We start from the raw sequence: 24,649 nt of genomic DNA, 5'->3' as shown, positions 1-24,649 counted from the left end.
ACAGTACACAATATGAGACTATTCATAAAATACCGGCATTTACGATATTGACGCAAAGTAAATTTTCTTTATGACCTTATTATTATACGCCTTTTGTTGATTAAATTGAAAAAAAGTCAATACAGGGAAATCTAAACCTGTGTTTGTACAGTGTTGAGTTTGCACTCGTTTACATAAGATCGAACAGTTTGCTGTTTCAAACTTGTTCAAACTCAGTTTCAATATAAGGGGACGTTATGGCCTGGATCACCGACTCTCAGAACTGAACTTTGCTGATTTTAAACAATATCACTCCTTAAAATACGAGGACATTTCGACAGTGTCCGTAAACGCGGCAACTATTATTCCATTAATCAGTGTTCGCATCTTCTCGTCGTTATTGCATGTTATAATACTTTCTGAAGATATTCGTAACGTGACTGTAAAAATACAATTGCTGGACATTTTTTTAAAACAAAAGAGCGGTTACGGCCTTCAAGTATGATGGGCCTGATGGTAAACTAGCTCTGAAAGCGAAACCATATTTTAGCTGACCTTTTCCTTTCAAAGTTTTTCAAAAAGACACAATAATAATGTCATTGACAAAATACCGGAATTTGTCTTCTCGTCCATCGAATGATTAGGCATATATGCTCCGCAATTATTTGGTGTGCGTTTTCATTGATCAGTTGTGGGAGGGCAAGGGTCACATAGGGTACAGCAAGTGCAACCGCCTATTCACAGAGTAAGTAGACTATATCGCATTTCGACATGTCTGCGGGATGTGCTCTTTTACATATGTAAAATAATATGGAACAAACAAATTACCATGGTTTATATAATCTGCAAATTGGGAAAAATTTTCGCAATTTGACAAATTATTATTGCGGGAATTGTAAGCGCTTGTGATTTCTCTAATCCGAAAATTCTCTTTATCAAAGTAGCTCCCTGAATTTGTGATGATATTTAAAGTGACATCTTGTGAAATATACACAGGATATCAGTTCTACCCATGATAGCCATACAGTATATAAATGCATACAATTAAAATATAAACAAATGATATATCAATAACGTATCTATTTTATTGCTAACAATAATAGCAGGTAAGTAACAAAATAAAATTATATGTAATTATGTAATATATATAATTATTGACTATGTAATATTAAAACACAATGCCACAAACCGATTACTAAACTATAAAAATGCATGTCAGTGCGTTCCTCGCAGAAATTCAGGTGATCACCCTCGCTTTAAGTTCAAGATTTTATTCCAGTCGAAGTACCAATAATCTGAACTTTTGTTCACTTTATTTACAATTGTAAAATCGACGTTTGAATAACAATGGAAAGGTTTAAAGAAATTATCCCCTATTTAACAATATTTCGTTTAGCCGTCATTTTCACACTCTATTTAGTCTATAATGTACAAATAATTTCAAAATAAATATTGTCCAACGCTGTATTGTCTTCATTATTGTCCTCTAACAGCTTCTCTTTATTGAATAGCAGTGATCTATTTAGCAGTAGCTTGAGCCTCTCTTTGAGCTTTGTAACATTGACAACGATGACAACCAATCCCGTTAGAACCATGCGGACCTCTTCCGCATGGATGTCCACGGTTTTGTTTCATCCAAAAACGTTCACGCATACCATGGTGATCTACATCAACATCAAAACCTGTAATGACAAATGAAACTAATTAATTTACTTGTAACGTTGGAACGTTGGACATGGAACACATACTAGCACTTTAATGATGGCAATATATGCTACATACCTTTACTATGTTTCATTCTAGGAGATATATTTGAGGATAAATGTTTATTCTGTGCAATGAACATTGCCATTCTTCTAGGACAATGCATTTGTTGAAATCTTCTGAATTGCCCACCACCGGAGACACAGGTTTGGTTGGGTATTACGGGACGAATGACTCGACTTCTGAATGGTCCTAGGACCGGGGAAAATCTTTCTTTCAGGTTTTTCAGTTGCTGCACTTGGTGAGACCTTTTAAATCGTTTACCACTGGAGACACATATAGGGTTTGGTGTCATCTTCTGAATTTTGATTTGGTGATCTCTGAATGGTTTTGTCATTGTGGAACATCTTGTGTGATGTCTCACTGGTTGTGCTTGATCGGGTCTTTTGAACTTTTTACCACCAGTTGATCTACATCTCCCTATGTTATGCCACATGCGTCGTGATTGGTGCAATCTTTTGACTTGTTTACCATCAGAGGCACACGTTGGTATGGACTTCATATTGGGATCAACGCTTCGGTGTGGTTTGGATGGTTTTGTCATAGTGGTAGAGTTTCTCATAGGCATTGTGACTTTCTGTGATGGGTGGAATTTTTTGTATAGCTCAGCGTCAGAGAATGGTGCTGTTTTAAGCAGTATTCTTTGGTTATTCCATTTGTGGCCTCTGAAAGGTCTTAGCGAAAGTCTGCGTCTGCACCGCTTTATTTGCTGTTCTTGTCGGAATTTTTTTAGTTGGGTTGACATGTTTATCATACTGCGGCTGCGGTCTCTGCAACATCTGGGAGATGTTTGGAATGTTGAACATTTCCCTGCAGGTTGGTTTAAACGATGTCTTTGGTGGTTATTTTCTCCAGTCTTACTATCTCCATAGTTCTTTCTAACATCAGTTGGCTTTTTGAAAACAGCTTTTCGTTGTAGAAGTCTTTTCCGTTTGGGGTTCGCTACAAATAACGAATTTGCAAATTGTTAGAATTTAAGTTTTATATTTGTTTAGCCATGTTCATAATTATGAATGTGTGAAAGGCAGATGGACAATGGATATGGTACTAGATCTGATATGCTGCCCCTTAACTAACTTACCTAATGGTTCTAAGATGTCAGCATCACCAACGTGTTTCAAACACTTCGGATGTGGGTTGATCCCCTCAGTTGTATTCTCAGGAACATTCTCCTCGGTTGGTGTATCATTAGCCGGACGCGTTTCCTCTAGTATATTTTGCCTTTGTCCCCACTTATTATTGCATTTGGGAGTCACCTTATGTTGAAACCCACCAGAGAGAAGTCGCCAGATACAAGGACGAGAAAATCTCTATAAACATAAAAGAGGAGATTCTAACTAGCAACATAAAAATGTAACACAGCAAATATTTTATTAAATATTTGTAAATTATTTAATATTATATTGAATAATTTTATCAACCAGTCCTTAAATATGAGATAGAAGTATTTATATTACTGTATAAAGCTCACCAATTACATAGCGCATAAATGTTTTCCTCTCTTTAATATATTTACATTAATGTGAAGTTTGGTTAAAACTTTGGCAAAGATAATGAAACAAACTTACCTTCATATGGCTACGACCAATCTGTGGTTTACGAATCTTAATCATCTCATGATCTGGGTGAAGTCCTTTCTCCTCACATCCTTTACACAGATCATAACCAGGACACACAACACACTTGAAACGTGGTCCAACAATTCGGTTTTCACACCCATCACACATTATTCGAGGATAATGTACTTTCTTGTGATACTTTTTACCAGTCACTGAAGAGAAAAACAGCAACTCATTGTAAGTTATATATGTAACAATAGAAAAAGCCAAATTCACGATGTCATATTGGTTATTCATTAAATATGCGCAATGTGCAATGTGTGTGTTTGTATAATCGTGATATCGGTTACTGTTCATTTCAAACTGGTTTCCAAAAGCACGAGTCAAACACGTTTTGGGTATTGCGTTTGACGAAAAGCGAGTGAGTGACGTCAATGTACGAGCGTTAAATTTATTATTTATTTCTATAAGTGTTATATTTCTTTGATATAGTATGTCATCATGCAATAAATATACTTACGACGTATGTAGACTTTTAAGATATATTTACTGAGTTGGCCAACAACGTCTTCCAATTCTTTGTCAGTGGAAAAAGTGATCGAGTCACCCTCGCTATCTGAAATGGTAATGAGATATACTTCATTTCGTTCTATCTACTGTCACAGAAGTCGACTCGGATATTCAGTCATGTATAGTCGAGGATATTTTACGTAAATATTCTATAAATGAACACTGTTCATGACATCACTGTCCGATCACGTCATCATAATCATCGCTAAATATCACAAAACAACATTAAATAAGAATTTCTCTGAAAATTGAATAGTGGCCATATTTTATGACTCAGTTTTCAGACGATATTAACTGGCGGAATTTAAAGGTATACAATAACTGTCGCAGCTGACACCAATTAGTAAATAACAGAGGTCAGATATGAACTGTACATGTTTACTATCGCGTTAAGGAAATTAACTATACAAGTTTTCAATTGTTACAATGTCGTATTTAGTATTTAATCAATTGTTCCGATACAATGTGATATAATTTTTTTTATAATTATCTATAATTGTAATAACGGCAAATTGTGAAATACAAATAAGTTACGAAAATTTGCAAATATTTATTTGAAACACGCCTATTAGTGTGTCATATATTCGGTTACCGAGTCGTTGCTTATGGAATGTAGAAAAGTAATGAAATAATAAAATGCTTACCTCTGTACGAGAGTGTGAACGAATCCGATCTTCCAATAGATGGGAATACCTGTGTTATTTTCGTAGACAGGTACTCGTAGCTTGTGGATGCACCCTGATCCACAGCAAATCGACGAATTTCTTGACTGTCGTCGGCAGTCTGCAAATATGCTTTCACTGTAATAGACATGTTTATACTGCGGAGAGAGCAAAACAAACAGTAAGACAGGAGAGTCAAATTGTATTAATGTTATGTTTAGCCGAGGAAAAAAACGAATATATTTGTAATACGAAATAGAGGAATGTATGTTCATGAATGCGTCGATACGAACCTGTTGCAGTTTTCTCTCGTAGAATGATCGTGTTCCATCGCTGTATTGGAAATAATCATCTTCTTTGAAGTGCTTATCTTGTGATTCGTCATCATATTAATAATTTCCCTTGGTAGGATCAGCAGAATTTATACACAAATTTAGGCAAACACATGGCTCCAAATTGCTAAATCTGGCTGATGAGTCATCGACTGGTACCATGGCAATTGCGAAATAACCACTTCGTTGGCCAATCAGACTCAGGGTCAAGTTAGATTATTTGTATACGAAATATTGCTAAAAATAACACATGATGTCATGGTCTATATTTAGAACAACGCCATCATTTCTTTTGTAAGCAGGTGACGCCCTCTATCGGCGGGTATACCCAAATTGACTCCCAGTAGTAGCCATGGTAACGAGAGTTAGGAAAATAAAGCATTCACTAAACCCCACTCTTCATTACCAACAATTACGCAGTAAGATTTGTTAACATGACAAATGGACGGTGATTTTGTATACCTCCATCACCACAAAAATTTCACGCCTGCATTAACGTTTCATACGCGAATTGTTGGCACAGTCAATATTCAAAATACAATTCATTTATGGAAACGACAGATGGGATGAGACTGGTTGGGTGTCGCGGTCGATCACTTTTCTTGTAAATATCAGCTATTATTAATGTGGTGCTTATATCACTTTCATCTTAGAACACGCACCTTTTAGGTATTTTTTTTCTTTTATTTTCTAGAAACTTGTTTCCGTGTGCATGCATTACAAGGAATTCATATTCCGTGTAGGTCGGCATTTTGAATATATGGAAAAGAACTAATAACAAACTCGGTATAGAACAAATCTTGATGTAAATATGAACTGATTCAAAAAGAGAAAACTATTATCTTTCTTCGAAACGCTATTCTGCTAAATTGCAACGTAAAATACCACGGTTGTCAACAGCGGGCGCTATTTCTCGGCGTATTGATAAATGCTGAAAATGACGTTATGTACTATTTTTAGCATCGCGCACTCTCGTATTCAGAGAAGCCACTCGCGAGGTGGGTATTGAGCAATTTGTTTGGTGTGACTCATCTGCACGATTTCGGAATTTGGAACCATCTGGTCTTTGGATTTGTGTATAAATACATCAGATCCAACCTCCAGAAACTATTATTACTACTTATGACAAGCATACAGACAAGCATCTCAAAAAAATATCAATCAACTGTAGGACACAGTTTCAGGTCAAAACTTATTGATAGACTGTGTTTATATTTCTGACAACTATCATACTTCTCTATATGGCGTCTTTCATTCCACTATTATATTCACGAATTTTCCTCAAATTCATTCCATCCAATGTATTCAGCAGTGTCAAATGAAGGTTATATATTCACTACGGACCGTATCAATAGTCAGGTGGTTGTATGTGGTGACACCGGTATACTAATAAGGTGTTTTGGTAACAATGAGCTAGATGATCCTCATGGCATTGCCATCAGTCTAAGAAATGGGAAAATGTATGTTGCAGATAGAAGCTCAGATTGCATCAGATTGTATAGCCAGAAAAGAGATTACTGTATGTCTTTTGGCAGAAAGGGAAATCAGTCAGGAGAGACTAGACGGATTAAATGGAATTGGTGTTAATTCTGGTGGCAACATTTTTAGAGCAGAATAAAATAATAATCGTGTCGAAGTGTTAGACCCATTTGGCTTGTCGCGATTTACCGTTACATTTGAAAGAAACATTGAGGGTGAGTTAAACCAACAAGAGGCCACGTGACTGGCAGAGATATGGGTATGCATGTGTGTAATTACGCCAATGATAACATACTAAAGTTTGATATCCGTGGTAGATTTGTAGCGATAACTGACAGTGACCAGAATAGGATGTTTTCTCCCTGCAGTGGGTAAATGTTTAACAGACGACAAACCATATGCTAGAGTGATAGTTGTAGAGTATACAGGAAGGTGTGTGAACAATATTTGCGCAATGAAATAATCTAGAGAATTTCTAAATATGATGAGTGGAAATTGTTTTTTTCTGAATTGCGTTATTAAACTTGTTTGATATGTATATTGTCCATTTTTTATTTTCCTGTAAAACAGTAATTGTCTGATGAAACTATGATCTATATATATGCACATAAATTATTGGCATGTAATTTTAATTCAAAGTATTTATGTATATTTGCATAGTTCATTGAGTTATAGTTTAAAGTAAACTATCTTGAACTGAAAAAAACACGTTTTTGTTTAAATTGTATCATTATCAATTGTACAGTGATTTTTTTATATATCTTCACACTTTACAATAAAACTATATTATTCGACGAACTAATTGTTTTGTGAATGTCGTGTACTTGTGGTATAGGGTAGGTCCTCAATACTTTGGAGTGACTCATTTAAAATAGAAACTGGTTTAGGAAAGTTGTATTTAAGAGGGCAGCGACATTTAACTGAGAGTTGTTATATTAAAACTTAACTAAATAGATGGTTTCACCACGAGGCGTAGTTGAAGTTGATTAACCGTGGTAGTCACATACTAATACAGTGAGAGTGTGCGCATGTGGAACACGTTGAGGTAAACTAGGTCTGAAAGCGAAAGCAATATTTTAGCTAAACTTTTTCCCACCCTTTCAAAAAAGGTACAATAATAAGGTTATTAACAAATTCATGGAGAGTGGACTATATTGCATTTCGACATGTTGTAAAAATTATTTGACATTCAGTGGGGTGTGCTCTTTTAGATGTGTCAAGTATTTTGGAACAAACAAATTGCCATGGTGATTTTTGAGTACACGCTAAATTTATTATAATCTGGGTTATTATAATTGGGATATATTTTCACAATCTGACAAATTAGTATTGAGGGAATTGTAAGTCTTTGTTATTCTACTAATCCGATTAGTTCTCCCTATATCACAGTAGCTCTCTGTACATAAAAGTGATGATATGTGAAATGACATCTTGTGAAATATACAAAGCATGTCAATGTTACCCATAATAGCCATACAGTATATAAACGTATACAAATATAAAACACTATGATATCCATAACATACCTATACAATGACTATTTTATTCTAACGTATTCTATCAGTAACAGCAGATAAGTTACAAAATAAAATTGCATATGACTAGAATATTGAACTACTATGCAATATTAAAACAAAATGACATAATCCGATTACTAAAATATCAAAATGCATTGTTAATGCGTTCATCACAGATATTCAGATGAACACCCTCGCTTTAAATTCATTTTTTTTACTTTATTCAGTTCGCGACATCAAACAATTGTAAAATCGACGTTAAAATGACAATGGAAAAGTTTATACAGATTATCCCCTATTTACCAATATTTCGTTTAGCTGTCATTTTCACACTCTATTTAGTCTATAATGTACAAATAATTTCAAAATAAATATTGATCAACGCTGTATTGTCTTCATTATTGTTCTGTAACAGCTACTCTTTAATGAGTAGAAGTGATCTATTTAGCAGCAGTAGCTTGAGCCTTTCTTTGAGCTTTGTGACATTGACAACGTGGACCTCTTCCGCAAGGATTTTCACGACCAAAATCTTTACGGTTTTGTTTCATCCAAAAACGTTTACGCATACCATGGCGATCTACATCAACATCAAAACCTGTAATGACAAAATAACTAATTATATAACTTGTAACATTAGGACATGGAACACACACTTTAATGATGACAATAGATAATACACACCTTTACTATTTTTCATTCCAGGAGACATATTGGAAGATAAATGTCTCTTCTGTGCATTGAACATTGCCATCTGTGCAGCAATCTTTCTAGGACAATGCATTTGTTGAAACCTTCTTAATTGTTCACTACCGAAGATACAGGTTTGGTTGGGACGAATGACTGGACATGTTCTTGCCATTGGGGAAAATCTTCCTTTCTGCTGTCTCATTTGCTGTAATTGGTGAAACCTTCTACCACCGGAGACACAGGTTGGTTTTGGTATCATGTTGTGACTTATGATTTGATCTCTGAATGGTATTGTCATTGTGGAACATCTCGTGTGTTGTATCACTGGTTGTGCTTGACGGGATCTTTTGAACTTTTTACCACCAGTTGATCTGGGTGTCATATTCGGACGACTGCATCTCCCTATGCGTTGTGATTGGTGCAATCTTTTGAATTGTTTACTACCAAAGATTGTTGATCTCTTTTCTCCCTTCGTCCTGGTCTTTGGCAATTCTTTGACGCGTTTACTACCAGACACACTCGTTGGTGTAGGCTTCATATTGAGCCCAACGTATCGATGTCCTCGTTTTGACATTGTGGAGCAGTTTCTCCTGGACATTCCGACTTTCTCTGACTGGTGGATTCTTCTGAGTAGTGCATTATCAAATAAAGGTGCTGTTTTTAGCAGAACACTCGGGTTATTACATTTGTGGCTTCTGGCATGTCTTGTAATGCTGCGTCTGCATCGCTTTATTTGCTGTTGCCGTTGAAATCTTTTGAGTTGAATTGACATGTTTGTCAAACTAGGGCTGCGGGCTCCACAACATCTGGAAGGCTTTTGGAATATGGAACATTTCTCTGCACGTTGATGTAAACAATATCGTTGGTGGTTATTACTTCCAGTTATACTATCTCTATAGTCAATTCTATCATCAATTGGTATTTTGGAAGTCACTTTTCGTTCTACCAGTCTTTTCAGTTTGGGGTTCGCTACAAATAACCAAATTGCAAATTGTTAGAATTAGCCATGTACATAATTATGAATGTGTGAAAGGAGCATGATGAGTGGATATGATACTAGATCTGATATTCTGCCCCTTAACTTACTTACCTAATGTTTCTAAGATGTCAGCATCGCCAACGTGTTTCAGGCACTCTGGCTGTTGGTCGGTCCCCTCATTTGTATTCCCAGGAGCGCCTTCCTTGGTTTGTGTATCAACTGTAGAAGACTTTTTCTTTTGTTCCTTTTGTCTTTGTCTCAACATATGGTTGCATTTGGGAGACATCTTAGTTCGTAACCCGCCAGAGAGGAGTTTCCAAATACCAGGACGGAAGGAAAATCCCTATTAAATAATATTTTGTCAGTTTGATCGATCAGCACTTGATATAAAACTAGAATATTTATGATATTATTTGTACCTAAAATTCCCCCTGTATAGTGTTTATTGATTACATTATACAAGTTTATTCTTGCTTTCAGAGAAAGAGCCAATGACCAATTTGAAGAGTAGAATTCATTTTTAGCTTAGATGATAGCAAACTTACCTCCATGTGGCTACGACCAATCTGTGGTTTACGAATTTTAATCATCTCGTGTTCTGGGTGAAGTCCTTTCTCCTCACAGACTTTACACAGGTCATAACCAGGACACACAACACACTTGAAACGTGGTCCAGCAATTCGGCTTTTACATCCATCGCACGTTATTCGAGGATAATGTACTTTCTTGTAATATTTTAATTCGTCATTGTGGCACTTTTTACCAGTCACTGAAGCGAAAAACAGCAACTCATTGTAAGTTATGCATGTATGTAATCTAAGATAAATAAAATTTACGTTGTGTAATTGATTATTAAACATGCGCAACGTACACCCCGTTAATTGCATCATCTCTCTTGTATTTTTCAAACTAGAATTTGAAGGCACGGGTCAAACAAAATGCGGATAAGCAACAGGAATGTACCAAGTTTGAATTTCGTGTTGTATTTCTATAAGTGTTTTTTCCTTTGATATGAAATATATCATCATATTGCTAATATACTCACGATGTATGTAGACTTTCAAGATACCTTCATTGAGTTGGCCTAGAACGTCGGCCAATTCAGTATCATTGGAGAAAGCGACCAAGTCACCCTCGGTATCTGAAATGGCAATGAGAAATTCAATCGTAACACTTTAACTAGTTTGTACATTTATAGGATTTCATTTCATCCACTGTCACATTTATTTGAAGAAGAGGAATCGTGCGTTCGTGGTTTAAAATAACGTTTCATGGAACACAAACTTGATGGTGTTGTAGGACAATATATATCACTATTCGTCTCTTCGTTGGAGATAGGACATACCTACCAACCAAACAACCAAGCAAATAGTATATATTTGACTTCAAAAACGGAACCGATGCTATATTTAGCGATGTCTATATGGCAATTAACGACACGGAACATTAAATAACCCCATATTTAAATGTCTACTTGTAATATCAATGCATATAATTGATTATTCATTTATAAACGGATCACTGTTTACATTTAAGTCACTCTGTAACCCTTATCAGTCACTTGTGCTTGAGTAATCGAGTCATTGTTCATATGGAAAGCTCACTGTGAATGCATAATTTCCGTAAATTGCTCCCCAAATATTGAGCCTCCCGCATACATTCTATAAGTGACGGATACGCAATGACGTCACAGTTCGAATAAATCGACCATATGTTATGACTCAGTTTTCAGACAGTAGAACTGACGGGAATTAAAGCTATATAATACATATTGCAGCTGACGCCAATCAGTGAATAACAGAGGTCAGAAGTGTACATGTTTACACTCGCGTTACCGTACATGCTTTGTTACAATTTCGTATTTAGTATTTAATCAATAATTCCGATACAATGTGATATAAATTTTTAAAATTATCTATAATTTTAATAACGGCAAATTATGAAATACAAATAAAATATGAAAATTTGCAAATATTTATTTTAAACACGCCCATTAGTGTGGCATATATTCGGTTACCGAGTCGTTGCGAATGAAATGCAGAAAAGTGACTAAATAATAATATGCTTACCTCTGTACGAGAGTGTGAACGAATCCGATCTTCCAATAGATGGGAACACCTGCGTAATTTTTGTAGACAGGTACTCGTAGCTTGTAGATTCACCCTGATCCACAGCAAATCGACGAATTTTTTGACTGTCGTCGGCAGTCTGCAAATATGCTTTCACTGTAATAGACATGTTTATACTGCGGAGAGAGCGAAACAAACAACGATGAGACAAGTTGTGTTTTTGTCCATTTCACCCGAAAAAAAACTATCGACTGATGGTAAGTGGGAATGTTTGTCACACAAAATGAAGGAATGCGGGGTTCATCAGCGCAGCAATACGAACCTGTTGCAGTTTTCGCTCGTAGAATGATGGTGTTCCGTCTCTGTATTGGAAATAATCATCTTCTTTGAAGTGCTTATCTTGTTATTCGTCATCATATTAATAATTTCCCTAGGTAGCTTCAGCAGAATTTATACACAAATTTAGGCAAACACATGGCCCCAAATTGCTAAATCTGGCTGATGAGTCATCGACTGACACCATGGCAATTGCGAAATACCCACTTCGTTAGCCAATCAGACTCAAGGTCAAGGCAGATTATCTGTATACAAATATTGCTAAAAATAACACATGGTGTCATGGTCTACATTTAGAACAACGCCTTCATTCCTTTTGTAAGCAGGTGCGCCCTCTATCGGCGGGTATACCTAAATTGAATACTAGTAGTTGCAGTGATATTCAAAACGTATGCATACATGTGTAGCCATGGCAACGGGGGGGGGGGGGGTAATGCTAAAATAAAGCATTCACTAATCCCCACTCTTCAATATCAACAATTACGACCAATGGACGATGATTGTCTATACCTCCACCACTTCAACGTTTCATACGCGAATTGCTGGCGCAGTCAATATTCAAAATACAAAGATGGGATGGAACTGGTTGGGTGTCGCGGTCGATCACTTTTCTAGTACTTATCAGCTATTATTAATGTGGTACTTATATCACTTTCATTATAGAACATGCACCTTTTTGGTATTTTTCTCTCTCATTTTCTAGAAACTTGTTTCCTTGTCATGTATTACAAGGAATTCATATTCCGTGTAGGTCGGCATCTTGAATACATGGAAAAGAACTAATAACAAACTCGGTATAGAACAAAAGTTAATGTAAATATGAACTGATTCGAAAAGAGATATCTATTATCTTTCCTCGAAACGAAAAACAATATTCTGCTAAATTGCCATGAAACATACCTCGGTTGTCAACAGCGGGCGCTATTTCTCGGTGTATTGTTAAATGCTGAAAATGACGTTATGTACTATTTTTAGCATCGCGCACTCTCGTGTTCAGAGAAGCCACCCGCGAGGTGGGTATTGAGCAATTTGTTTGGTGTGACTCATGTGCACGATTTCGTAATTTGTAACCATCTGGTTCTGTAGATTTGTGTATATATATAACAGATCCAACCTCCAGACACATTCAACTTGAGGTCACAGTTTCAGGTCATAACATATTGATACACTGCGTTAATATTTATGATGAGTTTAGCTGTCTGTTTATCATTTCTACTTTATCCCTTGTTTTAAAACTCATCTCTTCCATTAGATTAAATTGTTTTACCGCTTCCGAAATGTGTTCCATCTTTCCACAGTATAAACATGTCTATTACAGTGATAGCATATTTAGAGACTGCCGACGACAGTCAAGAAATTCGTCGATTTCCTGTGGATCAGAGTGCATCCACAAGCTACGAGTACCTGTCTTCGAAAATAACGCAGGTATTCCCATCTATTGGAAGATCGGATTCATTTACCCTCTCATACAGGAGAAAAGGTTTTCACGTAATGGAATGTTAGAAGCTGATCACAGATATTACCAATTATATTTTATGCAATATGACTTGTAAAAATGATTTGTGATTTGTAAAAATGCACAATTCACCATGACCTCTGACCTGTGTTATCTGTGTCTGGCATGTCACTGCAATAACTATTGTACATCCAATTATGACGATAGTATTTTGGGGAATTTTCAGAGATAATGAGATACAGATGATGATACCTATGCATAGGCATTGCACAGTCAATATGACACGTGACATCACATCTACAACTTAGTCAAGATTAATATTAATACAACTATCATACTCTCTATATGACGTCTTTCATTCAACTATTACATTCACGAATTTCCCAAAGTCATTCCATTCAATGTATTCAGCAGTGTCAAATGAAGGTTATATATTCACTACGGACCGTATCAATAGACAGGTGGTTGTATGTGATGACACCGGTAGACGGATGAGGTGTTTTGCTAACAATGTGCGAGATGATCCAAATGGTATTGCACATCAATCCAACAAATGGGAAAGTGTATGTTGCAGATAGAGACTCAGATTGCATCTGTTTGTATAGCCAGGAAGGAGATTACCGTATGTCTTTTGGTAGAAAGGAAAATCAGTCTGGAGAGACTAGACGGATTAAATGGAATTGATGTTAATTCTGGTGGCAATATTTTGGACCAGAATAAAATAATAATCGTGTGGAAGTGTTAGACTCATTTGGCTTGTCGTGATTTACTGTTACATTTGAAAGAAACATTGAGGGTGAGTTAAACCAACCAGAGGCCACGTGACTGGCAGATATATGTGTATGTTTGTGTGTAATTGCGCCAATGATAAAATGCTAAAGTTTAATAGCAGTGGCAGATTTCTAGTTAGAACTGACAGTGACCAGAATAGGGTGTATTCTCCGTAGCGTAAATGTTTAACGGACGACAAACCAAATGCTTGAGTGATATATAGTTGCAGAGTATACAGGAAGGTATGTGAAAATATTTGCGCAATGAACGTAATCTAGAGAAATTTAATTTGACGAGTGTAAATTGTTGGATATAATAAATATTCATACGAAGTACAGTTATCGTAATTGGCCAAATCTCAAAATCGGCAAAACTACATATACATATTGTGCTGAACATTATAAGCACGCAGTTTGGAATACTTTAATCCTGATGTTCCAAAACACTCATCATAACCAAGTCAGCAAAAGTTTTGCTGAATTGCGTTATTAAAATTGTTTGATATGTATATTATTCAGTAATTGTCTGATGAAACGATGATCTATATATATGCACATACATTATTGACATGTAATTTTAATTCAAAGTATGTATGTATTTGCATAGTTCATTGAGTTAGAATTTAAAGTAAAACTATCTTGAACTGAAAAAACGTTTTTGTTTAAATTGTATCATTATCAATTGTACAGTGATTTTTTTATATATCTTCACACTTTACAATAAAACTATATTATTCGACGAACTAATTGTTTTGTGAATGTCGTGTACTTGTGGTATAGGGTAGGTCCTCAATACTTTGGAGTGAGTCATTTAAAATAGCAACTGGTTTAGGAAAGTTGTATTTAAGAGGGCAGCGACATTTAACTGAGAGCTGTTATATTAAAACTTAACTAAATAGATGGTTTCACCACGAGGCGTAGTTTTAGTTGATTAGCCGTGGTAGTCACAGACTAATAAAGTGAGAATAACTGTCATGGTTATCACGTTTGAGTTACGAATTGAGGAATATTTACGCTTACATCCACTTGTTGTAACCCTATGCAGATTGTTTTTTTTGGTAAAATGTCCACTCCCCAATTCTAAGCCACCTGATAAAATTACCCCACTGAAATTATTATTTTTAATAAACAACTTATATAGATTACAACTATTGTTATATCTAAAACATACGTTATTTATCACATTCATTCACGTTTCTTATTAACCTTCTTTTCCAAAACACCAAAATACAATATGAGGTTATTCACAAAATACCGGAATTTACAACTCAGTGCAACGATATTGACGCAGAGTAAATTCCTGTTTTCTGTTTATGACCTTATTACTAGTATTATACACCTTTTGTTGACTAAAACGATAAAAAAGACAATACAGGGAACTCTAAAGTTGTGTTTGTACAGTGTTGAGTTGCACCAATTTGCATAACAGTCTTCTGTTTCGAACGTGATTAAACTCAGTTTAATTATAATATACGGGGACGTTATGGCCAGGATTACCGACCATCAGAAATGTACAATTTCACTGATTTGTATTCGAGGAAATTATGGCAGTGTTTATCAACCGTGACGAGTTCAGTAAATGCGTCAACTCGTAGTTATTACGTGTTATAATACTTTCTGAAGATATTCCTAATGTGACTGTACAAATACGTTTGCTGGACATTTTTTATAGCTCTTTTTAAAAAGAAAACCCAAGATAGCGGTCACGGCCTTTTTAATGTTCTGATCGAGTATGAAAACTCACACTCGGAATTACTCCAAGCCTCGACTGAATTCTGCCGCTGGTTGAGGTTCCAGAATAAGCAGAGTGTGCGCATGTGGTGCATGTAAACTAGGTATGAAAGGGAAAGCAATATTTTAGCTAAACTTTTCGAATTTTTTCCCACGCTTTCAAAAAAGGTACAATAATAAGGTTATTAACAAATTCATGGAGACTGGACCATATTGCATTTCGATTACCGACCATCAGAAATGTACAATTTCACTGATTTGTATTCGAGGAAATTATGGCAGTGTTTATCAACCGTGACGAGTTCAGTAAATGCGTCAACTCGTAGTTATTACGTGTTATAATACTTTCTGAAGATATTCGTAATGTGACTGTACAAAATACGTTTGCTGGACATTTTTTATAGCTCTTTTTAAAAAGAAAACCCAAGATAGCGGTCACGGCCTTTTTAATGTTCTGATCGAGTATGAAAACTCACACTCGGAATTACCCCAAGCCTCGACTGAATTCTGCCGCTGGTTGAGGTTCCAGAATAAGCAGAGTGTGCGCATGTGGTGCATGTAAACTAGGTATGAAAGGGAAAGCAATATTTTAGCTAAACTTTTCGATTTTTTTCCCACGCTTTCAAAAACGGTACAATAATAAGGTTATTAACAAATTCATGGAGAGTGGACCATATTGCATTTCGACATGTTGTGAAAATTATTTGACATTCAGTGGGGTGTGGTCTTTTAGATGTGTCAAGTATTTTGGAACAAACAAATTACCATAGTGATTTTTGCGTACACGCTAAATTTATTATAATCTGGGTTATTATAATTGGGATATATTTTCACAATCTGACAAATTAGTATTGAGGGAATTGTAATTTGTCTTTGTGATTCTACTAATCCGAAAAGTTCTCCCTATATCACAGTAGCTCTCTGTACATAAAAGTGATGATATGTAAAGTGACATCTTGTGAAATATACAAAGCATGTCAATGTTACCCATAATAGCCATACAGTACATAAACGTATACAAATATAAAACACTATGATATTCATAACATACCTATACAATGACTATTTTATTCTAACATATTCTAGCAGTAACAGCAGGTAAGTTACAAAATAAAATTGTATATGACTAGAATATTGAACTACTGACTATGCAATATTAAAACAAAATGACATAATCCGATTACTAAAATATCAAAATGCATTGTTAATGCGTTCATCGCCAGTTGATCTTGGTGTCATATTCGGACGGCTGCATCTCCCTATGTTATGAAACATGCGTTGTGATTTGTGCAATCTTTTGACTTGTTTACTACCAAAGATTGTTGATCTCTTTTCTCCCTTCGTCCTGGTCTTTGGCAATTCTTTGACGCGTTTACCACCAGACACACACGTTGGTGTGGGCTTCATATTGAGCCAAACGTATCGATGTCCTCGTTTTGACATTGTGGAGCAGTTTCTCCTGGACATTCCGACTTTCTGTGATTGGTGGATTCTTCTAAGTCGTGCATTATCAAATACAGGTGCTGTTTTTAGCAGAACACTCGAGTTATTATATTTGTGGCTTCTGGCATGTCTTGTAATTCTGCGTCTGCATCGCTTTATTTGCTGTTGCCGTTGAAATCGTTTGAGTTGAATTGACATGTTTGTCAAACTAGGGCTGCGGGCTCCACAACATCTAGAAGGCTTTTGGAATATGGAACATTTCTCTGCACGTTGATGTAAACAATATCGTTGGTGGTTATTACTTCCAGTTATACTATCTCTATAGTCAATTCTATCATCAATTGGTATTTTGGAAGTCACTTTTCGTTCTACCAGTCTTTTCAGTTTGGGGTTCGCTACAAATAACCAAATTGCAAATTGTTAGAATTAGCCATGTATATAATTATGAATGTGTGAAAGGAGCATGATGAGTGAATATGATACTGGATCTGATATTCTGCCTATTAACTTACTTACCTAATGGTTCTAAGATGTCAGCATCGCCAACGTGTTTCAGGCACTCTGGCTGTTGGTCGGTCCCCTCAGTTGTATTCCCAGGAGCGCCTTCCTTGGTTTGTGTATCAACTGTAGAAGACTTTTTCTTTTGTTCCTTTTGTCTTTGTCTCAACATATGGTTGCATTTGTGAGACATCTTAGTTCGTAACCCGCCAGAGAGGAGTTTCCAAATACCAGGACGGAAGTAAAATCCCTATTAAATAATATTTTGTCAGTTTGATCGATCAGCACTTGATATAAAACTAGAATATTTATGATATTATTTGTACCTAAAATTCCCCCTGTATAGTGTTTATTGATTACATTATACAAGTTTATTTATGCTTTCAGAGAAAGAGCCAATGACCAATTTGAAGAGTAGAATTCATGTTTAGCTTAGATGGTAAACAAACTTACCTCCATATGGCTACGACCAATCTGTGGTTTACGAATCTTAATCATCTCGTGTTCTGGGTGAAGTCCTTTCTCCTCACAGACTTTACACAGGTCATAACCAGGACACACAACACACTTGAAACGTGGTCCAGCAATTCGGCTTTTACATCCATCGCACGTTATTCGAGGATAATGTACTTTCTTGTAATATTTTAATTCGTCATTGTGGCACTTTTTACCAGTCACTAAAGCGAAAAACAGCAACTCATTGTAAGTTATGCATGTATGTAATCTATAGATAAGTACAATTTACGTTGTGTTATTGATTATTAAACATGCGCAACGTATACCCCGTTAATTGCATCATCTCTCTTGTATTTTTCAAACTAGAATTTAAAGGCACGGGTCAAACAAAATGCGGATAAGCAACAGGAATGTACCAAGTTTGAATTTCGTTTTGTAGTTCTATAAGTGTTTTTTCCTTTGATATGAAATATATCATCATATTGCTAATATACTCACGATGTATGTAGACTTTCAAGATACCTTCATTGAGTTGGCCTAGAACGTCGGCCAATTCAGAATCATTGGAGAAAGCGACCAAGTCACCCTCGGTATCTGAAATGGCAATGAGAAATTTAACTAGTTGGTACATTTAAAGGATTTCATTTCATCCACTGTAACATTTATTTGAAGAAGAGGAATCGTGCGTTCGTGATTTCAAATAATGTTTCATGGAACACAAACTTGACGGTGTTGTAGGACAATATATATCACCACTAGTCTCTTCGTTGGAGATAAGACATACCTACCAACCAACCAAACAACCAAGCAAATAGGATATATTTGACTTCTAGAGCAAATGAACACTGAATCCAAAAACAGAACCGACGGAACCTCATATTTGAATGTTTACTTTTAATATCAATCCATGTAACCCTTATCAGTCAATTGTTCTTGAGTAATCGAGTCATTGTTCATATGGAAAGCTCACTGTAATGCATAATTTCCGTAAATTGCTCTCCAAATAATGAGCATCCCGGATACATTCCATAAGTGACGAATACGCAATGACTGTTCGATTACATCGGCCATATGTTATGACTCTGTTTTCAGACAGTATAACGGGAATTAAAGGTATATAATATATATTGCAGCTGACGCCAATCAGTGAATACCAGAGGTCAGAGCTTTACATGTTTACACTCGCGTTACTATACATGTTTTGTTACAATTGCTACAATTTCGTATTTACTATTTAATCAGTTGTTTCGATACAATGTAATATAATTTTTTATAACTATCTATAATTGTAATAACGGCAAATTATGAAATACAAATAAAATATGAAAATCTGCAAATATTTATTTGAAACACGCCTATTAGTGTGGCATGTAGTCGTTTACCGAGTCGTTGCGAATGGAATGCAGAAATAATAAAATGCTTACCTCTGTACGAGAGTGTGAACGAATCTGATCTTCCAATAGATGGGAATACCTGTGTTATTTTCGTAGACAGGTACTCGTAGCTTGTGGATGCACCCTGATCCACAGCAAATCGACGAATTTCCTGACTGTCGTCGGCAGTCTGCAAATATGCTTTCACTGTAATAGACATGTTTATACTGTGGGGAGAGCGAAACAAACAGCGATGAGAGATAAGTTGTGTTTATGTCCATTTAACCCGAAGAAAACGATCGACTGATATTAGGAAAGAATATTTGTCATACGAAATGAAGGAATGCGTTCATCAGCGCATCAATACGAACCTGTTGCTGTTTTCTCTCGTAGAATGATCGTTTTCCATCGATGTATTGGAAATAATCGTCTTCTTTGAAGTGCTTATCTTGTGATTCGTCATCATATTAATAATTTCCCAAGGTAGGATCAGCAGAATTTATACACAAATTTAGGCAAACACATGACCCCAAATTGCTAAATTTGGCAGATGAGTCATCGACTGGCACCATGGCAATTGCGAAATAACCCCTTCATTAGCCAATCAGATAGTCAGATAGATTATCTGTACACGAGATATTACGAAATACTAAAAATAGCACATGATGTCATGATTGACATTTACAACAACGCCATGTGTTTGGAGGCATGTGACGCCCTCTGTCAAGAGTATAGCTAAATTTAATAGCAGTGGCTATATTAAAAACGTAGGTGCACATGCGTAGCCATGGTAACAAATAATCGCGCGCTTACGTGTTCAGAGAGCCGATCCGAGAGATGGGTATTGGGCAATTTGTTTGTGTGACTCATCTTCACGATTTAGTAATTTGGAACCATCTGGTTCTCTATATTTGTGTATAAATACTTACATCAGATCCAACCTCCAGAAACTATTACTACTGATGACAAGCATACAGACAAGCATCTCAAAGAAGACTATTATTGCCAATACAGTGCGAAAAAATCATTCGACGGGAGAAAACAGCTACAGGTACATCACCTCGTCCGGATACTTTGCTGTTGTTTATTTACATCATTTCGTAGTTCAGCCAACGATATGTATGGTCGTATTTCTAGACTATGTTTGTCAATTTTCACGATCACTACGATTCTATTACGATATATATGTCATTGTCATGTGCCTTCATCCGTAACGGTAATTTCCAGACGACAATCTCCATAACTTAATAACCTGAGTGTATTAACTTGTTTTCCTTTTCCCTGCAGTATGAACATGTCTATTACAGTGAAAGCATATTTGCAGACTGCCGACGACAGTCAAGAAATTCGTCGATTTGCTGTGGATCAGGGTGCATCCACAAGCTACGAGTACCTGTCTACGAAAATAACACAGGTATTCCCATCTATTGGAAGATCAGATTCATTTACCCTCTCATACAGAGGTAAGTGATTGTTTTTTTTTATTCACATAAAGATAAAATATTTGTTTCGTGGAATATCGTCTTTGTATGCAAACTAAATACCACACACTTGATCGAAATGTAAATCATGTTTATAAATACATTTTTGCAGATTCGTCATTCCTTGTATTTTATCTCACTTTAACTTCACTGTTTTAAACGTAAATAATATATTAGTAATATTTAGCAAATGCTGACAAACGATAAATATACATTACGGAATAAGCACACATATTATGAAATATATTTTATGAAACATAACTGTGATTTGTAAACATATATATTTCACCATGACCTCTGACCTATGTTAATCGTGTTTGGCGTATCAGCTGGAATCATTATTGTGCATATATATGACGACAGAATCTCGGGGAGTATTCATATTTTGCGGGATACAAATAATGAAGTACGACCCAGGCATTGCACAGTCATGGTGACAGTAATATCACTTCTGTCAACAACATAGTTTAATATGATAGTAAGCAAAGGACAATGCTCTGTTTATAATAGAAGGACCATTGTTTCCGTCGAAAATAATCATACCCCAACATTTGATATCATTTCCCGGGATATGCATCGGGTCGAAAATACAAGAGATAGCATCCTATTTAGATTTTAGCTTGTGGTCAGTTGCAATGCGTTGTACATAAACAAAATAGCTATCGGTAAACAATATAGCTAATATAATATTCACGATAAAGTGATGTCATTCTCTTGGTAATTTTAGATAGAGAGGGAGACCTGATTGCATTCTCGAATGACAATGAATTGTCGCACGCTCTTGGTCAACTCAGTGAAGAAATCCTCAGAGTCTACGTTACACGTAAGTACAGTTATCATACACTGGATAAATACCCGGATGTATGACATATGTTTGACCTTAAGAGACGACTTTAAAATGGGAAAAATCAACGACGATTCAAAAAGCATTGTGAATATGTAATAAATGTAGTAATCATTTAAAATTAGTTATTAATATTAATAATTTCAGTGACTTGTGAAAAGAGCCACTGTGACGATTCAAAATATTGTGAACAATTGTTCAACCCTGAAGTAATCTGCGGTGGCTGTGAAGTCCGAGACTGTGAACCTCGTTTTAAGTGCGTCGTGTGCCCTGACTATTATCTGTGTAAAGGGTGTGAAGAAAAGGGACTTCACCCAGAACACGAGATGATTCAGAATCGTGAACTACAGATTGGTCGTAGCCATAAGGGGGTATGTTGTATTTTATTATGAACTTAGTCATGATGTTTTTAATTATTGTGTTAACACAATTGGTAGCACACAGTGGCGAATTTAAAGGAGCGGGCGAAACCCGTCGTTACACATACATATGTATCCCATATTACAATGCGGCAACTGTCCCTGGTCCCTGTAAGTGTCAATTTTGTTTATATCATATGATTTGGCAATTAATGTAAAAACTAAAATAAACAGTAGATTCATATACATCTTATACGCATACGACCTTTGACCTAACAGGGATTCTCCTTCCGTCCTGGTCTCTGGCAATTCGTCTTTGGTGAACACCGAGTGGACGATGAACATCAGATGTGGAGACAAGGAGATCAAGAACAATATGAAAGGAGTCCTGAAGACGATACACTAGCCGAAGAGGGCGCTTCTGGAAATCTAATTGAGGGGAGCAACCCACAGAAAGGTTGTCTGAATCACGCTGGTGAGGCTGATATGCCATGCCACAGTGGTAAGTGGGATTGATTAAGTCCTTAGCAACCATCACATCACATATGTCACATATATATTAGTTCCAATATATTAAAACATATTAAACTTGTGTCTCTAGTTGTAAACAATTGAGAACATTTCAACTGGTGCATTGTCCTAGTAATGCTGTCACACAAATGTCATCGTATCCGACAATATACTAGTAATGACAAATATATATGTACCTTAAATTACATATCACATATCCCAACATAAAAACTTTGTTTATTTTTCCAGGAATTGGTGAAAAAGCTCGCAAACGTCGTGGTAAAGAACAATCCGGTAAATGTCTTGGTCATCCACGGGGAAGAGGTCCACGTGGTTGTAGAGGGCGTGGCGGTCAAGATGGAAGAAACGAACGTCGCAAAGTTCAAGCCACTGAATATGCTCCAAATGAAGACGCCTCAAACGATAACAAGGACAGCTCACAGGACGACACAATGAATGGTGACAATACTGACGAAAACGCTACTGTACACCAATGGTGAATATTCTATGTTTTTGTTTTACTTGCATACTAATTTCTCTAATGTTTTGATTCCTGATTTCGGCATTGCTGCTATACATTTAAAAAAAGTTATTTCCATCCGTTGACATTTTATTCATCGAAGTGTAATATTTCTCTTTCCGGTTTATCAGAAAACTGAAATATCTATGGACCAAGGCCGATCGAATGATGTAAAATGATATTAGCTAAGCAGTGGACACTATTAAGATGGGTCATCACTGTAGAATGATATAGTGCTGCTATGGAACATAATACGTGACTTAAAGATAACTGTATACATATGTGTGTCAGATGCTTTCTTGCTGTAGGTGTCGTGGTCTTAAAAATAACACATGGATTCTAAAATGATCGATCCCACAATTCATCAATGTCACGTGATCAGCTAAAGTCATTATGTGTATTATTAGATGAAACCTTATTCAACGTCTGTGAATAAACAAAAAAACGAACCAAGTCCAATCTCAACATTACGTAATGCATTGGTTGGTTTCTAATTTGTTGTGATAATACGTTCTCATTGACTACTCTGTACATGAATGCGATGTATTTTAGAGATAAGTTTGTTTCATTTCTAGCAATAAGGCAAATATTACAAATAAAGTTTAGATGGAGTTGAGATATCCCGTCTCTTCTGTTCAGATCTGTTAACTTTAACCCTGGCAAAATACGTACGCACGATTTCGCGGGAGTATGTTTATCGTGGCCGTGGCCGTGTCGAACCCGAGCGATAACGCTTAAACGTGAAATATGTGGGTGGCAGATCTGGTCAACCTATCATGCAATCGCACACAGCATAGAGACATTGATATTTAAAGTAGAAACAGTTCAACCTCAAACAATAACACTGTGACAGCACACTCTCTCTAAAGATAATGCATATGTACATACAATACAAGTTGTCGAATGAAAGCTAAACGGACAGCCATCTACTCGTATATGCCGCTTCTAGTACTTGAATAACACAAATGTGCGCATATTTCTATAGCATTACATGTATGTGTTATACTGTTGCGTTTGTGATCGGAAAGAAGAACTGGACATTGCCAAGGTTACAGGTTTTCATGGATACTACACTTCTTTTCAAGCTGATCTTCGTACAGTATATCATTGTGGATTTCTGAAAGTAGCGCGTACTTTGAATGGTTGCAATAATGATAAAGTACGCACTCAAAAAGGCCCGATGAGTCAGGGCTACATCTATATATATTTGAACCTTGGATATAATGAACCCAGTTTAATACGTCCAGCAACTAATACCTCCCCGCGTTTATAATG

The 24,649-nt window shown here is 36.1% G+C and overlaps 4 protein-coding genes and 1 long non-coding RNA gene across 5 annotated transcripts; 1 reads left to right on the top strand and 4 right to left on the bottom strand.

Annotated features, from left to right (window-relative positions):
• Positions 1 to 1,048: 1,048 nt before the first annotated feature.
• Positions 1,049 to 3,943, bottom strand: LOC146747180 (uncharacterized). Its single transcript, XM_085497945.1, has 5 exons — positions 3,823 to 3,943; positions 3,312 to 3,514; positions 2,825 to 3,053; positions 1,762 to 2,685; positions 1,049 to 1,661 (listed from the first exon to the last, which is right to left on the bottom strand). Exons 2-5 carry the CDS (start codon positions 3,468 to 3,470, stop codon positions 1,498 to 1,500), a joined length of 1,476 nt encoding a protein of 491 aa, XP_085354071.1. The 5' UTR covers positions 3,471 to 3,514; positions 3,823 to 3,943; the 3' UTR covers positions 1,049 to 1,497.
• Positions 3,944 to 4,570: 627 nt separating this feature from the next.
• Positions 4,571 to 4,936, bottom strand: LOC102806788 (uncharacterized). The gene is made up of 2 exons (XR_013421755.2): positions 4,828 to 4,936; positions 4,571 to 4,692 (listed from the first exon to the last, which is right to left on the bottom strand). It is a non-coding gene; the product is annotated as an uncharacterized LOC102806788 (long non-coding RNA).
• Positions 4,937 to 7,868: 2,932 nt separating this feature from the next.
• Positions 7,869 to 12,010, bottom strand: LOC146747179 (uncharacterized). Its single transcript, XM_085497944.1, has 7 exons — positions 11,920 to 12,010; positions 11,598 to 11,773; positions 10,574 to 10,669; positions 10,074 to 10,297; positions 9,640 to 9,871; positions 8,544 to 9,518; positions 7,869 to 8,457 (listed from the first exon to the last, which is right to left on the bottom strand). Exons 1-7 carry the CDS (start codon positions 11,976 to 11,978, stop codon positions 8,303 to 8,305), a joined length of 1,917 nt encoding a protein of 638 aa, XP_085354070.1. The 5' UTR covers positions 11,979 to 12,010; the 3' UTR covers positions 7,869 to 8,302.
• A 4,650-nt stretch (positions 12,011 to 16,660) lies between these two features.
• Positions 16,661 to 20,184, bottom strand: LOC144357891 (uncharacterized). The gene is made up of 6 exons (XM_085498539.1): positions 20,032 to 20,184; positions 19,712 to 19,887; positions 18,786 to 18,881; positions 18,285 to 18,508; positions 17,850 to 18,081; positions 16,661 to 17,728 (listed from the first exon to the last, which is right to left on the bottom strand). Exons 1-6 carry the CDS (start codon positions 20,124 to 20,126, stop codon positions 17,082 to 17,084), a joined length of 1,470 nt encoding a protein of 489 aa, XP_085354665.1. The 5' UTR covers positions 20,127 to 20,184; the 3' UTR covers positions 16,661 to 17,081.
• Positions 20,185 to 20,465: 281 nt separating this feature from the next.
• Positions 20,466 to 23,990, top strand: LOC102805166 (uncharacterized). Its single transcript, XM_085498538.1, has 7 exons — positions 20,466 to 20,711; positions 20,948 to 21,123; positions 21,869 to 21,964; positions 22,133 to 22,356; positions 22,624 to 22,846; positions 23,104 to 23,350; positions 23,506 to 23,990. Coding segments are annotated over exons 1-7 (1,056 nt in total). The 5' UTR covers positions 20,466 to 20,622; the 3' UTR covers positions 23,507 to 23,990.
• Positions 23,991 to 24,649: the final 659 nt, after the last annotated feature.

The sequence above is a fragment of the Saccoglossus kowalevskii genome, chromosome 4 (genome assembly GCF_978046115.1).
Source record: "Saccoglossus kowalevskii chromosome 4, keSacKowa6.1, whole genome shotgun sequence".
Lineage (NCBI taxonomy): Eukaryota > Metazoa > Hemichordata > Enteropneusta > Harrimaniidae > Saccoglossus > Saccoglossus kowalevskii.
Note: the sequence above shows the minus strand (reverse complement) of the source record. Positions and strands in the feature narration are given on the sequence as shown.

Coding starts and splice junctions, on each gene's coding strand:
- LOC144357891 (XM_085498539.1), bottom strand. CDS start 20,126: ATGATGACGAATCACAAGATAAGCACTTCAAAGAAGACGATTATTTCC. Junction 18,509..18,785: donor CTTGAAAGTCTACATACATC/GTGAGTATATTA, acceptor TTTTCGCTTTAG/TGACTGGTAAAAAGTGCCAC. Junction 18,082..18,284: donor TTGGTCGTAGCCATATGGAG/GTAAGTTTGTTT, acceptor ATTATTTAATAG/GGATTTTACTTCCGTCCTGG.
- LOC146747179 (XM_085497944.1), bottom strand. CDS start 11,978: ATGATTATTTCCAATACAGAGACGGAACACCATCATTCTACGAGCGAA. Junction 10,670..11,597: donor GTTCACACTCTCGTACAGAG/GTAAGCATATTA, acceptor TTGCCATTTCAG/ATACCGAGGGTGACTTGGTC. Junction 9,872..10,073: donor TTGGTCGTAGCCACATGGAG/GTAAGTTTGCTA, acceptor ATTATTTAATAG/GGATTTTCCTTCCGTCCTGG.
- LOC102805166 (XM_085498538.1), top strand. CDS start 20,623: ATGACAAGCATACAGACAAGCATCTCAAAGAAGACTATTATTGCCAAT. Junction 20,712..20,947: donor ACGGGAGAAAACAGCTACAG/GTACATCACCTC, acceptor TTTTCCCTGCAG/TATGAACATGTCTATTACAG. Junction 21,124..21,868: donor ATTTACCCTCTCATACAGAG/GTAAGTGATTGT, acceptor TGGTAATTTTAG/ATAGAGAGGGAGACCTGATT.
- LOC146747180 (XM_085497945.1), bottom strand. CDS start 3,470: ATGTGTGATGGGTGTGAAAACCGAATTGTTGGACCACGTTTCAAGTGT. Junction 3,054..3,311: donor TTGGTCGTAGCCATATGAAG/GTAAGTTTGTTT, acceptor TTATGTTTATAG/AGATTTTCTCGTCCTTGTAT. Junction 2,686..2,824: donor TGACATCTTAGAACCATTAG/GTAAGTTAGTTA, acceptor CGTTATTTGTAG/CGAACCCCAAACGGAAAAGA.